This window comes from Amblyomma americanum, chromosome 5 (assembly GCF_052857255.1).
Source record: "Amblyomma americanum isolate KBUSLIRL-KWMA chromosome 5, ASM5285725v1, whole genome shotgun sequence".
NCBI classification, from domain to species: Eukaryota; Metazoa; Arthropoda; class Arachnida; order Ixodida; family Ixodidae; genus Amblyomma; species Amblyomma americanum.
This window is the reverse complement of record NC_135501.1, coordinates 127,656,518-127,671,296: the sequence shown is the minus strand read 5'-3', so window position 1 is coordinate 127,671,296 and position 14,779 is coordinate 127,656,518. Positions and strand designations below refer to the sequence as shown.

The 14,779-nt window shown below is 44.0% G+C and overlaps 1 protein-coding gene across 1 annotated transcript; it reads right to left on the bottom strand.

Moving 5' to 3' along the window:
* Positions 1 to 1,075: 1,075 nt before the first annotated feature.
* Positions 1,076 to 2,180, bottom strand: LOC144134170 (uncharacterized). Its single transcript, XM_077667133.1, has 2 exons — positions 2,027 to 2,180; positions 1,076 to 1,248 (listed from the first exon to the last, which is right to left on the bottom strand). Exons 1-2 carry the CDS (start codon positions 2,178 to 2,180, stop codon positions 1,076 to 1,078), a joined length of 327 nt encoding a protein of 108 aa, XP_077523259.1.
* Positions 2,181 to 14,779: the final 12,599 nt, after the last annotated feature.

The window sequence follows — 14,779 nt, the reverse complement described above, 5'->3', positions numbered from 1 at the left end:
TAGTGTGAATGTTATCTATTGTGGAATATCCTTTATGAAAGCCTACCTGGTCATTTGGTTGATTAAAGTCTAAGGTTGCCCTGACTCTATTAGCGATTACCTTAGTAAATACTTTGTAGGCAACGGACAGTAAGCTGATCGGTCTAATTTTTCAAGTCTTTGGCGTCTCCTTTCTTATGAATTAAGATTATATTTGCGTTCTTCCAAGCTTCTGGTACGGTCGAGGTCATATGGCACTGTGTATACAGGGTGGCTATTTTTTATAGCAGAATCTCCCCTCCGTCTTTCAGCAGGTTTGCTGTTACCTGATCCTCACCAGCTGCTTTTCACCTTTGCATTGCTCCTAAGGCTTTATTTACTCTTTTGTTACTGGCGGGACGTCCCACTGCTGTGTGCTACTGTCTCTATCATTAACATTCTAGTTAAATTGGTTACTGTATATATTTGTGTTGAATTCTGGTATGTATGTGTGACATGCATGCTTCTGTGGTAGAACAACTGCAGCAAAAAATAAACAGACATACAAAAATTAATGCTCATTTATTTCCTTATGCACAGCCAGGTTAGAAGGGTATTCACCCTGGCTGTACAAATGGCAAATATGTAGTAACTCCATCTTAAGATGCACGAGCGTGTGTGGTGGAGTTGCCTCCAATTGCGGCCGCAGGGACAGAAGAAAATGGCTGCAGGCGTCCATTGGCCTGTGCGCTGCAATTGCACTTCGCACGGCCTGAATGTCCCTGTCAGCAGCCTCCACTTCCTGCCGCCTTTTCTTCTGTCGCTTGTTTCCCCTATGTGGGAGAACCTCTGGTGAAGTTGCTGCCATACAGGATGGTCCTGGTTCATCAGGAAGGCCTGGGACACTATACATACTTTCAAATTCATTTGGCGATGCTTCTACTTCTTTCGAGCCTGGCGATGCTGGGCTGCAGCTGGCGTGGCTCGTCTCGGCTGCTGCGCTGGCCACCTTCACGTGGCTAACTGCGTCGAGGTTGCAGAAGCTCCTGAGTAGAATGTACAGGCTATTAATTGCTGTCACTTACACACTCAATTCATCATTAGTATCAGTCATTGCTTACCGTCTCGTTTCCATGGAGTCCCTCAGGAACTCCATCTGCTTTAAATGTGGCCAGGCCGTCTTTGCAGTGGCTCCTGACCCACTCTTCTTCCCATCTTTTTCGTCTTTAATTTCTCGCCTGTACGTATCTTTTAGATTTTTCCACCGAGCAATTATCTCCTCAACTGTTACTGAAATATGGAGCAGTATAGAGCTTAATGTTAAACAAGCAAATTAGGAAACAATGGCAGACATGTGGCCCAAAGTTTAACATAAACATGTACAAATTCTCATCTGTTAGCACACAAGAATATTGCAGAAAATGTTTACAACACACGATTCAGTATGGAAGCACGAGTTCTTTTTTTCTTCTAAAAGGCAGTTTTGCTGATTATGCATGCATGTATGCATGACTGAACTGAGGCACACAAATGATGAATGATTTATTTTGCGGACACGCACGAGATGATTTTGCGCGGTTCAGAAGCTGCAGATTAATGCTACGTACAAGACTACGATGAGCGGGCAGTACCGCGGGACGGAGCGCTCGCTCTACATACACGCAAGAGACGATTTTACTAGGCTCTCAGCGCCCGGATTAACTTCACGCCTGAGAAAGGTCGCCTCCCGCATTTACAAACGTAGCTGAGAACATGAAAACGTGCACGTCGTGCATTTCACGATTGAAGTGAAGGGTACAAAATGATGCAGCTAGCGTGTCTTAAGAACCAAAAACATTTGCTCACGGCTGCGTGATGCCGACAATTTTCATACAGCTCATCTACGCACAATAGCCGGCGCACCGAAAAAAAAAAACACCGAGCAGTACACAGGAATGCGCGGGGACATAAAACAGTTTTTGACACGCTGCAGAATCCTGCCAGTGTGACGAGGAAACTTTGTTGGCTGCACAATGAAAAAATATGGCTGATAATCTTCGAGCTCGCCACAAACCGTGCTTTCACTTACCGGTGTCGTCAATTGCTCGAATTGCGTCCCTCACTTCTTCCCAAAGGGACTCCTTGGTCGACTTATTGCGGAAGATGTTATCTTTAACATCCCATAGAAGTGGGCGCTTGGATACTTCGATGATCAGCACCTCATTGAACAGTCCACGCGACATGTTGTCGTGGTGTCGGAAGCACGTGTAGGAAACAAACATTGTCGTCTTTCCCGCACGAATCCTCTTCTTGTCACGTGGCTTTTCCGCCGTGCAGTCATTGGTCAGAGGGCGGAGCTGTCGCTCTGTCGCTGCGAAAATTTCCAACTTGTTGGAACCCCGTCACTTGGGCCCGCCGTGCCGCCGCGACGGTTCGAAACAGGTTTTTCCGTCGCTGCGACAGAATTCGCTGGCATTTTCGCTTGCATGTGTAACGGGCTTTATATTGGAGGCAAAATTTGGTCAAAAGTTCCTGGACGAAATTTGCTGCTCAGAACTACGGGTCGAAGATATGTCCTGATAATTAATCACACTTCAGTGGCTTGCCGCATCAGTTAAGCATATTCCCACCTTCACGTACACACGTCAGAAAGAAAGAAAGGCTATGTCCAGAGGGATGCAGCTAACATTTAGCTACCTTGTGTAAATATCTTTCGTCGCTCCCCATTATCCACAGCATGGCTAGAAAGCAAAACTGCAGAAAAACTTATTAAGAATCAATATTTCGCAGTTGATGCCTACGACAATGCACAAGTAGGGAAACTAGTCAAATATACTCAAAATATAGGTGCTCTTCAAAAAATATCCTAAAATACGATATGTTGGGAGAGCATAGAATGGATGGGACTACCGCCGCATACAAACGCACATACAATAAAGCAATGGGAACATTCTAAATCATTCCATCGCCGAGCAGTTTACCTGTACAGCCTTTGAAAGTTTAGATTAGTTTGTCATTAGCTTCAGATTTTTGAACACACACACACACACACACACACACACACACACACACACACACACACACACACACACACACACACACACACACACACACACACACACACACACACACACACACACACACACACACACACACACACACACACACACACACACACACACACACACACACACACACACACACACACACACACACACACACACACACACACACACACACACACACACACACACACACACACACACACACACACACACACACACACACACACACACACACACACACACACACACACACACACACACACACACACACACACACACACACACACACACACACACACACACACACACACACACACACACACACACACACACACACACACACACACACACACACACACACACACACACACACACACACACACACACACACACACACACACACACACACACACACACACACACACACACACACACACACACACACACACACACACACACACACACACACACACACACACACACACACACACACACACACACACACACACACACACACACACACACACACACACACACACACACACACACACACACACACACACACACACACACACACACACACACACACACACACACACACACACACACACACACACACACACACACACACACACACACACACACACACACACACACACACACACACACACACACACACACACACACACACACACACACACACACACACACACACACACACACACACACACACACACACACACACACACACACACACACACACACACACACACACACACACACACACACACACACACACACACACACACACACACACACACACACACACACACACACACACACACACACACACACACACACACACACACACACACACAGAGAGAGAGAGAGAGAGAGGACATTTCTTGTTCTCGAATGTCACATGATGTTTTTGTTTTCAGTGTAACGTTCATATTTCGCAGCGACTGTGTCTGTAGGAAAGACTCAAACTTACTTGTGCAGGCATCGATGTAACTTTGTGGAAGAACATCGTATGTCCCAAGTGCCTCAAAATAATTGGTTTTGCAATTTCATAGAGTGTAAAGTTTGGTTTCGCGAAGAAGAAAACATACCATTTTATTGAACCTGGCGCTTTTTTCCGTGACATATAAACTTTTTCTTCCGCCTTGTCTAGCTTGATTGAGTTGTACGTGCGGAATTGTGAAGGAAAACTCTTTCAGGCGGAACATGTGGGTCTACAGGTGAGGGTCGCCATTGTGGGTTGTCTTCTTTTAAAACATTGACCGAGCCTTTGCGCCTGTGAGCTTGTGAGCCTGTGAGCCTGTGCGCCGGTTGAAAAAGAAGGCTGCTGCCGATTTATGGTGGTGGCAAAATAGGCTCATTGTATGGCGGCTGAAGCAGGTAGAAGGGAAGTCTCACTCCCTCGATGGTGCATTTCCTATACATGTAATTCATAGTACAGCTCAGCTGAGAGCCCATAACATAAGTCACATGCTACGGGCTATGGTATCTAGCGAGGAGTTTTGTTAAGTGACCAGGGCTGGCAGGAGGTAGCTAGAGATTACATACGTTTTAACCGGAGTAAAATCAGCGAAAAGTTTCTTTTAGTAACCGTTTTTTCTGGAAAATAAGTAGTGTAAACGTTTTATATACGAGAAATTTTACATATAAAGCACAAAATAAAACAACCACCAGGACCAGATAAAGTGAATAGACTGTGTATTTCCAACAAACGTACACAGATATAAATGAAGTCCCCTAAGATTAACTTCGTTTGGATGAGTATTAGTGTATTTTTTTTCGATGTGGCGAAGTTGATTTCAGTGGTGTGCTGCTCTTGATGATTTCTTTAAACGTTTTTCAGAAAATCAATCTAGAGCACAATTTATAGTGGACATCAGTGAACTTGTGAAATCGAGGATGCCAAACCTCAAAGAAATCAACCTTTCTCACAACTAGATTGGCGTCATACCTGAGTTCGTGCCATCGAAATCCGCTATTGAAATGATACGCTTGTGTGACAACCAAATAAGCGACATAGAGCCAACAGCTTTCAAGTCATTAAAAAGACTGCGTAATCTGGATCTCAGCAAAAACAAGATAAGTAACGTAAACACGTCAGTTTTTAGCCCTGAATCAAGCTTAGAATTCCTTAGCATGAAGTCAAATCAGATGACTACCTTGAAAGAGACGTTCAGGACCACACGCCAAATCAAGGAACTGAAATTACCTTCTAATCGCATAACTGACATCACAGGAGTGTTTAAATATCTCAAAGCTTTAAGAAAGCTAACACTACGTTCCCAATGATAACTTCAACGAGAACACAGAACTCCTGGAGTTGAACTTCAGCGTAAACAACATCAAGTGGGTTGGTAGGAATGCGTTCCGGGGGCTTGTAACTTTTAAAAGTCTGCGTTTACGAAACAACCGATTGCTTTATCTTAACGGCTCTATGAGAAACGTCGTAAATATGAAATATTTCGATGCTGCCTTCAATGAAATACAGCACTTAGAAAGGGATGAATTTGGACGAAACACATTCCTCGCCTACATCTCTCTGATAGGAGACAACATCAACAGCGTGGCAGGTGCCGTCACAGGTACTGTGCACCTGAGAGGTCTCGGCCTTGCAGGAAATCGGATTCATTTGCTGCGCCGGAACTCTTTTCCTACACGCATGATAGCTGCCCCAAACGTGATCTTGGACCTTAAGCTATCACATTTTCTTACGTCATTATAAATTTGTCTTTCTCCTTTATTCCTCCTAATTTGCATTAATGACCTGCAGTATAGCATCAAATCTCAATTAAAATTGCTTGCTGACAATTGCGTCGTATAGTGCACAATAATCAAAGAACTTTGGTGTGGAACATTAAAGTCCTACAAGCGCAAGGTTATGACATATTCTCGCCTTCGAACTCCGACTAACACTACCTACTATCGGAACTCTGCCCCTGGCTTCCACAAAATATCATAGCACCGATATCACCGGTAACACACATCGAAACGATCTGCTTTGAAACCTCGCGCACCCTGCGCTATATGGGACGCCATTTAAACAACTTGTCTCTAGAAATGAAAAAGAAAGCTGTCAAATTTAACGTTCATGAAACAAAAGTTTGAATACTCCTCAGTCATCTGGAATCTATAATAAGCGTACCTCGCCGCCTACATTGAAGGCATACAAAACCACGGTGCACGATTTATCGCCTCGACTTATTTAAAACAATTCAGTTCCAGTTAGTAAAAAAATGAACTCTCATCCCTAGCATCACACCGCTTCATATGTCGTGTGTGCCTTCGTGATGTTTTTTATTTCATCTTGCTGTGCAGACACGCACCTCTAAAAACACATCTAAGAAGATCTTCCCATTTATATCACAGCCGTTCTTTGACACGCATTCCAACTCGCACCCTCGCAATGAACAACTTATTCTTAGCCCAAGCAATAGTTTTCTAAATCTCCCTCCCAGTAAACATAGGCACAGGCGTAGATAGAACACAATTCCGCGATAGGCTGGAAAGTCATATTACGTAATACGCAATTTAGCCTGAATAAATGTATCTCTTGCTTTATATTTCGCTCAATATGTTTTCATACCGATTGCTTGCTGTTATTTCCATTTGATCTTCTCTCTGTAACTTGCTGTCACTTTTTGCCTTAGCATTCAACGCAAACTGTTCTATTTCCAAAGTGAGCCTTGATGAAAGGGAATGCAGCCGAAAAGGCTAGGAAATATCTACGCCATTAGATTGAGAACTGTTGCGCTCGTACACCTGGATTTCTTGATTAACCTCAGTGTTTAGATATTGCTGCTGGAATTGACGTTGTCTTGTGCAAAATTTTAAGTACTATTTTTACCTCGGGCTCTTAACCAAGAACTATTTTAGCAGCAGGCAACAGGTGAAATGAAACACCGCGTTCTCGCTTAAGGAGGAGATTAATGAATGGTAATGTGATTGCGGCTTGCACTCAAGCTGCATTCTTACCTTACCGCCCCCTTGGACAGTCGGAACATGCGAACGTAAAATACTGAATGCCCATTATCGCGGAGAAGGCATGAAGAACGCTCTGGAGACACGCAAGCAGCGGAGTTGTAGTCTAGCATTTCGGTGCTCATAAAGTCACCTATGAAAGTGCACGAAAGTGGAAGAATATGAAATGCAGGACGGCGTAAAAAGTCTTGCCATATTAGACGTTGCAGTTTTCCGCACGAAAAACAGCTACTTGCAGAAAACCTTTTTTCAGAGGAGCGAGCTCTGTTTGGTTTGTACAATTCAGTCACATTCAGAACCTTGCCTTCACTCGCTCTGAATCTAGCGGAATCACAAGTCCATGTAAGAGGGCTGAGTGAAAAGGCGAGAACTAGAACCCTAATATTTGAAAATTGCGAAAAAGCCAGCAGAATAACAAATATCGTGGAACCAGGATTCTTGGTGAGGACAGCTTTGGTACTGCCATACTCCTTCGATGTATTGTACGGCTTATAGTGTTATGAGTCTTAGAGAAAAACTGTGCCGTGTTTGGTCTAGGTATAGTGTTTTTCATTTGTACATGATAGGAAGGATTGCCTAGATGTCCGGAGAGCCAACGTGATGTGCCTTCATTGCAAAGATGAGCACGGCTTTGAATTTGGAAGCGAGCGTCATTGTCCCCCGCAGACACTCTAATTCTGCCCTAGTGGTGTCACAAATTGAAACACTTTAATGTTTTGATTATCTCCACACTTTAATGTGTCCCCCTTCAGCAGGTCTTTCACATTGGGTGAGCGGGATGCCAAGTGGGAGTGGAACAGTTTGCCGACACTGTTTTGTTTATACTTGTGAAAGTAAAAGTGAGACAACAGTTGCCAAATTTTTTTCATGCTTCCCCACTCTATCCTATTTCTTCCGTGCGTAGTCGTCTCTACTGTTGTTATGCTGGATGTTCATTTTTATGGTACCTTTCTCCTAGAAGCTAAACTCCTGCTCATGTCTATCTAAGCGCACAACTTCTGCAACTTTTCCCGTTCAAATACTGCTGCAAGTGCGCCAAGCAAAGAAACCGTGACACACATTTCCTTCGGAATGTTTAGAGTCGTCTCTGCCGCCTTGCAGGGCTCTCGAGTGCTTTTGCTGACGACACAAAATCTACCTGCCAGCTGCACTCTAGCAAAAACTGCGCGTTAATCAAGGGAGAAGAAATATCATCAAGCGCCATGGCAAAGTGCCGCTTATAAAAGGTGCTCTCACTCGCAATCTAACCCTAGAAGTATTCGTTTCTACTTTAGGCACAAAAAAGATGTTCATTATACATGCGGCTTATCTTTATTCGCCCTGTAAAAGCATGAGAAACACTCAGAAATTCGTACAAACCCCTTTTATTGCCGCAGCGTTTGTCATAGCTCGGCGGGGCCGGCGTCTCTTCGTTGTTTCCGGCTTAGGCGCGGAGCACCTAGCGGCGATTTGTGCCTAATTTCAAAGTTGCAGGCAGGCTTTATTACAAATAAAAACCTTTGAAGTACCGTAGTAGTACTCTGCTAATGCACGAGTGATCGTGAACACTGTCTCATATGATACTAAAGTCATATGATAGTGGTGATAGAAAAAAATATCAACTCTAGGCTCGGTGAGGCATGCAAATAGGATGGTTCCGGTAAAAGAATTTGCAAAAGCGTTTTGTTTACTTTATATAATTGGTTAGGGATAAGCTTCATGAATATAACTGACCAGGTGATAAACGGCGGTAGAAATCTGCTTACAAAGATTTTTTTCTATCCTGAGAAGTACTAGCACCCCAAAGCTTTTTGCACCTAGCAGTCACTGCCTTGTGGATGCACGCTTTTGCCTTTTATAGCAAAATATATTGTCACTGCAGGTAGCGTGAAGTTGATAAAGGAAGTTTAATGTTATAATATATGCTATCATGTTGGCTTTATTAAATTCCAGGTTTTTAATTTAGTCTGCAAAAAAAGTAGTTACGACCGCACCTGAAGACGTGAAACTCCACCCTAGTAAGACAATTATTACGTAAAATGTTTGTTCCGTAAGCGAAAGATGCAGAGTTGCGAACTTCATCCGCCGCTCTTGTATGATGGGCAAAGATATGTCATACGTTGCTTCTGTCGTGGTAGAGTTGAGGAGCATGTGCGAATATACACTGTGGTGAATGCGTAATATTTTTGCGACTTCGTTTGCGTGGCAGCCGATACTCTTTTTAGATTCTTCTGAAGATATTTTCTCGATGCCAGACGCAATGACATGCAACGTCTTTTTTTTATACCAGAAAAACGAGTTTATTTTCACTTTTGCACTGGCCTTTATTTCTTAGAGAACAAACCGCCGAGGAAGCTCTTAAGGAACACTTTGGAGCCATTATTAAAATAAAATATTTCACTTCATAACGCCTAAACTAACGCCTTTGATTGCTATCAAAATGAATAAAGTGTAATATTTCAATTATTTCCCGGTTGCAGACAACCCTTTGCTTTGTGACTGCAGATTGGCCTGGCTTGTACGACACGACAGTGAAGTGCGCTTAACGCGGAAACCGATGTGTAAGGGCCCAACCTGGATGAAAGGAAACTCGCTTTACAATTTGACAGAGGAGAGCCTGACCAAGTGGCAGGATGACTGTGAAGCGGGCTGCATCTGCACCTGCCGTGAAGATGGACGGGGAAACCGTGTCATCGTCGTGAACTTCTCGTCGGCGGAGCTGAACCGGTTGCCCCAAGCTTTACCGGAAAACACGACTGAGTTGGGTATGCGCGACAAGCACCTGGAAAATATCGATGCCTCTTTCAAAAACGTCGCTCCACATGGGGAAGTGCTGTCTTTACGAAATAATCTCATTTCAAGACTCAGTGCGGATGCCCTTCCCAGCAAAGTGCAATCCCTCGATCTTAGGGGCAACACCATAAATAAACTTCCACATGCCCTGGTGTTGGATCGCAACCTGACTTCCTTGTGGCTGTCCGGCAATCCTTTCCAGTGTGAATGTGATGATTATGCATTCAAGCAGTGGCTAGGCGCCCACGACAACGTGGTAAGCCTATCCAAGGAGAATATGGAGGGATCAGGCACAACGAAAACTTCCAAATGACATAACATATCATTCTAAATTATGTTTATTTGGCGATTACCTGGTCTCCTTCGTCATCGTACACTTGTTTAGTCCGTCGCTTGCCTGTTTATATATATATATATATATATATATATATATATATATATATATATATATATATATATATATATATATATATATATATATATATATATATATATATATATATATATATATATATATATATATATATATATATATATATATATATATATATATATATATATATATATATATATATATATATATATATATATATATATATATATTACAGACTCGAGATTCCAGACTCCTCACATGCAAAGAAAGCTTCAACGTTCATGTGTCAATGAGGGCAATTATCACCTTAACGGAAAGCCAGCTGTGCCCTCTATCATCTCCAATTTACATGACATACCTGCTGTGCGCCTTCAGTGCATGTCGAGCGGTGACGCATTTGTAATCTTTGTCCTTGTGTGAACTTTGTAACTAGCTCTTGCGCCAGAAATGCGATACTATGATTCACCACCCTTCTTTGTCGTACACAGTGGTGCTGGTAGTCATCCTCATTCCCTCAGCGGCGTACTTTTATGGTGAGCGCCGCCAGAAGGCCTGGATGAGCATGCAAGGTGTCTGCAGCTGGGCGCACTGCATCTCGGACGGGGACCTGGATGCAGAAAAGTTGTTCGACGTGTTTCTCTCATTCAGCAGCAAAGATGCAAGCTGGGTCCTTGAGCAGCTGATACCGGGACTAGAGGCCGCCGCCTTATCCTACTGCACCTATGAGCGGAACTTCAAAGGCGGCTTCTTGCTGCAGGATATCATCCACGATGCTGTCGCCTGCTCCAGGAGGACAGTGCTACTCCTCACCCCGTAAACAAGTTTCCTTTCACGCGCTCAGGGGACTGCACGACCCTTGCTCAATCGGAATGACTTCTGGGTCCCTGCCTGATGTAACCGAAAAGCTGTGGGCGAAGAAAACCTTTAAACAGAATGTATTGTTGCGCTGTTGACTTAGAGGTATGGACAAGTTTTGTCTTTTCTTTGATTCTGTAAAATTTGCATGTTGAAAAGCAACGGGCGCAGCGGCATTCGGTTGCTGAATAGCAATGTGCCATCGTCTACTTCGGTGTGACGCTAAGCCTATGCCAAATCTTTGAAGCCAAATAGATCTGGCCACTTTTGATTTGTTTAGGACTTTAGGCTTGGGCGCTTCTTGAAAGCTAACTGAACAGATCCATCAAAAGCTAATCCTTTTCTACAGTACAAAAACAAATTCGTCATGGCTGGCCCTCCCCTAAACGGAGTTCTTCTGACCTCTGCATGCGCTCAGGCATAACAGCGTTTTGGAACCTCTCCACTTCCGTCGTTAGGGAGAATAAGCCGAAGCATGACATAGCTGAAAATATCACCCGAGGGTAGGGCATGTTGTTTAGAACTAAGCTGAGTTCATTTTGATTGACCTAAGTGAAGGATGCACAGAATATTTCGCCAAGCAAAGGTCACTAGACTCACCCTTCGAATATGGGGATAACGCGAGCTCTAAAATGTAACCCGCGTGCTAGGAATAAATACAAGGCGAAATCTACGGATAAATACTAATTTTTTATCTCTCGCGTTTGGCCGGGGACAGTACAACTGAATACATCATAGTGTTTTATTCTCAGTTTGTGTATTATTATGCACCTGAAACGTGGGAAAAAAAATGAGGTTGAGGAGATGGTTTTCAGGGATGCCGCTCTTTCTATCTTAAGAGGTGTAAACAAAATGTTTCACGGCGAATGTTGCTGATGTGTTCGCACTGCTGCAGGAACTTCGTGGCAAGCGAGTGGTGCCGTTGGGAGTTCCGTATGGCGCATCAGAAAGCCCTGGAGGACAACGTCAACAGATTGATCATTGTGCTTGTCGACGAGGTTGGCTTTAGTTCTCTAGACAAAGACCTGCGCCTCTACATGCGAGCTGCCAATTACCTCTGCTGGGGCGAGCGAAACTTTTGGGACAGGTTTTACTGCGCGGTACCCAGGAAGGATGCCGAAAGAAAGCTCATTAACCGCGAATTACTACAGCCAGCTCTTGCAGAAAACGGCTTTGTTGAACTGAAAGAGGCAGTAACTCAGAACCTTGAGTTAGACTCCATTTAGCATTTAGTGAGATAGCAACGCTGGTAGGCCGTTTGTTCTGGCTGCGTGGAGGCTTCCATGTCCTGGAATGTGTCTCCACTGTGGGGATGCGTACTTCTTGTGGAACACCGTAACTATTGAGCGAAAGTGAGAACGTTTGCTGAAGTCTATACTCATTACAGATTTTTTCCTTACGTGAAGGCCTAATAACTATACATAACGCATTCCAAATCGAACGAAACAACGTCATACGTGGCCGATGGGGAATAAAATCGAAGACACAATCTCTTGAAACCCATACAGGGAAGAAAATGTGGAAAACGGGAAATGATTTTAGACTGCGTAGTCCGTTTCATTGTCGGAAAATATGACAAGACTCTTAGCATGTGAGAAAGCGAAAGCGAATTTCAATGGCCACATCTTAAAACCGAAAGAAAGATGTAACGCTGAAATATGTTACTGATTCTATAACGGGCATAGACAAACGATCTGAAGCAGCTGTCCTATGCTTCGTAGAGAAGGAATAAAATTTTAAAGTTATGAAGTTCTTTGAGATGTCAGGTACCCTGTTAACCATGTTATGAATGGAATGGTTTACCACCATATGTGAAAAGTGTTGTACAAAATGAAGCGTTGTTTTCACACATCAGCGCATGATTCCGTGTTTTGTGTATGTGAAAGCGACACCCTGCTTTAATGCCGATTGACTAAGAAGGCAACAAATAAACAAAAAGTAAGCCGTGAGACGTGTTAATGTATTTCAATTATTCAATGCTTGATTTTTTATTGGTATGCTTTTTTGCTCTATGTTTTGTAAACAAATATAATTTAACTCTAAATTCACTGGAAATTCAACTTGTTTTTTCCTTGAATATAAACTATATTAATGATTTCGCTCTTTGTGCTAGCCATCTTTAATTAATCAACAATTTTTCTACTCTGATTTTTATGAATTCTTTCAGTTCTATAACAAATATTCTACCTGTATATTATGAATAGCTGGACGTGCACCTAGTGTCCTTGGCTGGACTGTTTCCCTATCTTGAAATTGCTTCAAATCTGAGGCTACCAGTTTGCTCAAATGTGTACGCGAAGAAAACCAGGAGGCAGAATAGTGCACACCCAGAGGAAAGAGTATTCCCCTTTGTGCACAAGAACGAGATGCCGCTATCGGCCGATCCTTGCGAAAGTTTTTTTTGAGCTTTATTGCCGGACATGATGCCAACCTTTGAAAAATTTACACATGACCATGCAGGTATCCCTCCACAACGTTCTAAAGAGCTAAACGAAAAACAGAACACAAATTGTTTGCGAACGATGAGCCTGGGAAGTAAACGGCCTTATTGGAAAAGAGCCATTTTTGGTTTTCTTTGGGCGTTCAAAAATTCTATGCTATGAAAGAAGACATACCTTCAGGTAACCATTTAAAGTATTCGTTAGAAGACATCAGGCAATATACTATGATGATATAATTTTCTTCTTCCAAAGGCACCTTGGACTCGAGGTTCTTATTTCATACGAGTTAGCATCATCGACACATTTACACCAGGGACGACCAACGGTTCAAGAGGAAGCACAGCCATTAAAAAAATCCCAGGAACCGGCATTATTCGCTTGGGAACCACTCGTCACCCGCACATGTGGCGTATTTTCAAACCACAAAGCCACCACAATGAAGAGCGGCCATCCGATACAGGGCAGCGTAGGGTATAACGGCAGATATGACTCTCACACTGCCACATCACTCTCATATTGAATGCAGCTGCCCTGTCGGTAGACACATGGCAGGCGGTTGGTGCACAGTGTTAGATGCGGGCCCCTGGTTCGCCTGTGCCGTCTCTCGCCAAGGTCGGTGTCCCCGGGTTCCGGATCGGGAGACTGCTGTTGTGGGGGTGACGAAGAGATGAGAGGGGCTTCGAGGTGAAGAAGAGACTGAAAGGGTTTATTTACATTTTTACAAAGTTCGAAAGAGTGAATCGGGAGCTGGCTGATCTCACGCCAAATCGGTGCTTAAATAGGGTCCGCTGTTCCCAGGTCCCTAGTTGGGGAATCTAGTTCATTAAAAATGCGTTGAATCACTGTGATGTAGATCACGTGTCCAGTCTTCCGGGTCCGCCTTCCAGGACGCCCCCAGCCACACACTCTTGCCACTTCTGGCAGATTATGGTCCGCGTTGTCCAGGCTTCAGTGATGAATAGCCCGAAGGGGGTCCCATGGCAGCGTCGAAGGTCAGTCACCTGCACTTCACAGCGGTAGCGTGGGAACGAAAGGTTTCCACCGCAGTTTGCAGAAGCTTTCACGTGGAGCGTGGGACCGAAAGGTTGCCACTGCAGTTTGCAGAAGGTTCCACGTATAAGGAAAAGCACAGTCTAAGACGAAGTTGTTTTCGAAGCACGAGGATTCCGGCGACGTTGGCTTAGTCAAACCCGGCCGCATTTGCCACGGCTCATTTGCAGTCCCGCCGCTCGCCGGCTCCCCCGTCGTCCCCTCCGGGAGAAACATGTCCCGGGTGGGTCCGGCGTTGAGAACAAACGACAGGTTCACCAAAGCCGTTCTCAGACAGCGGAGGGCCG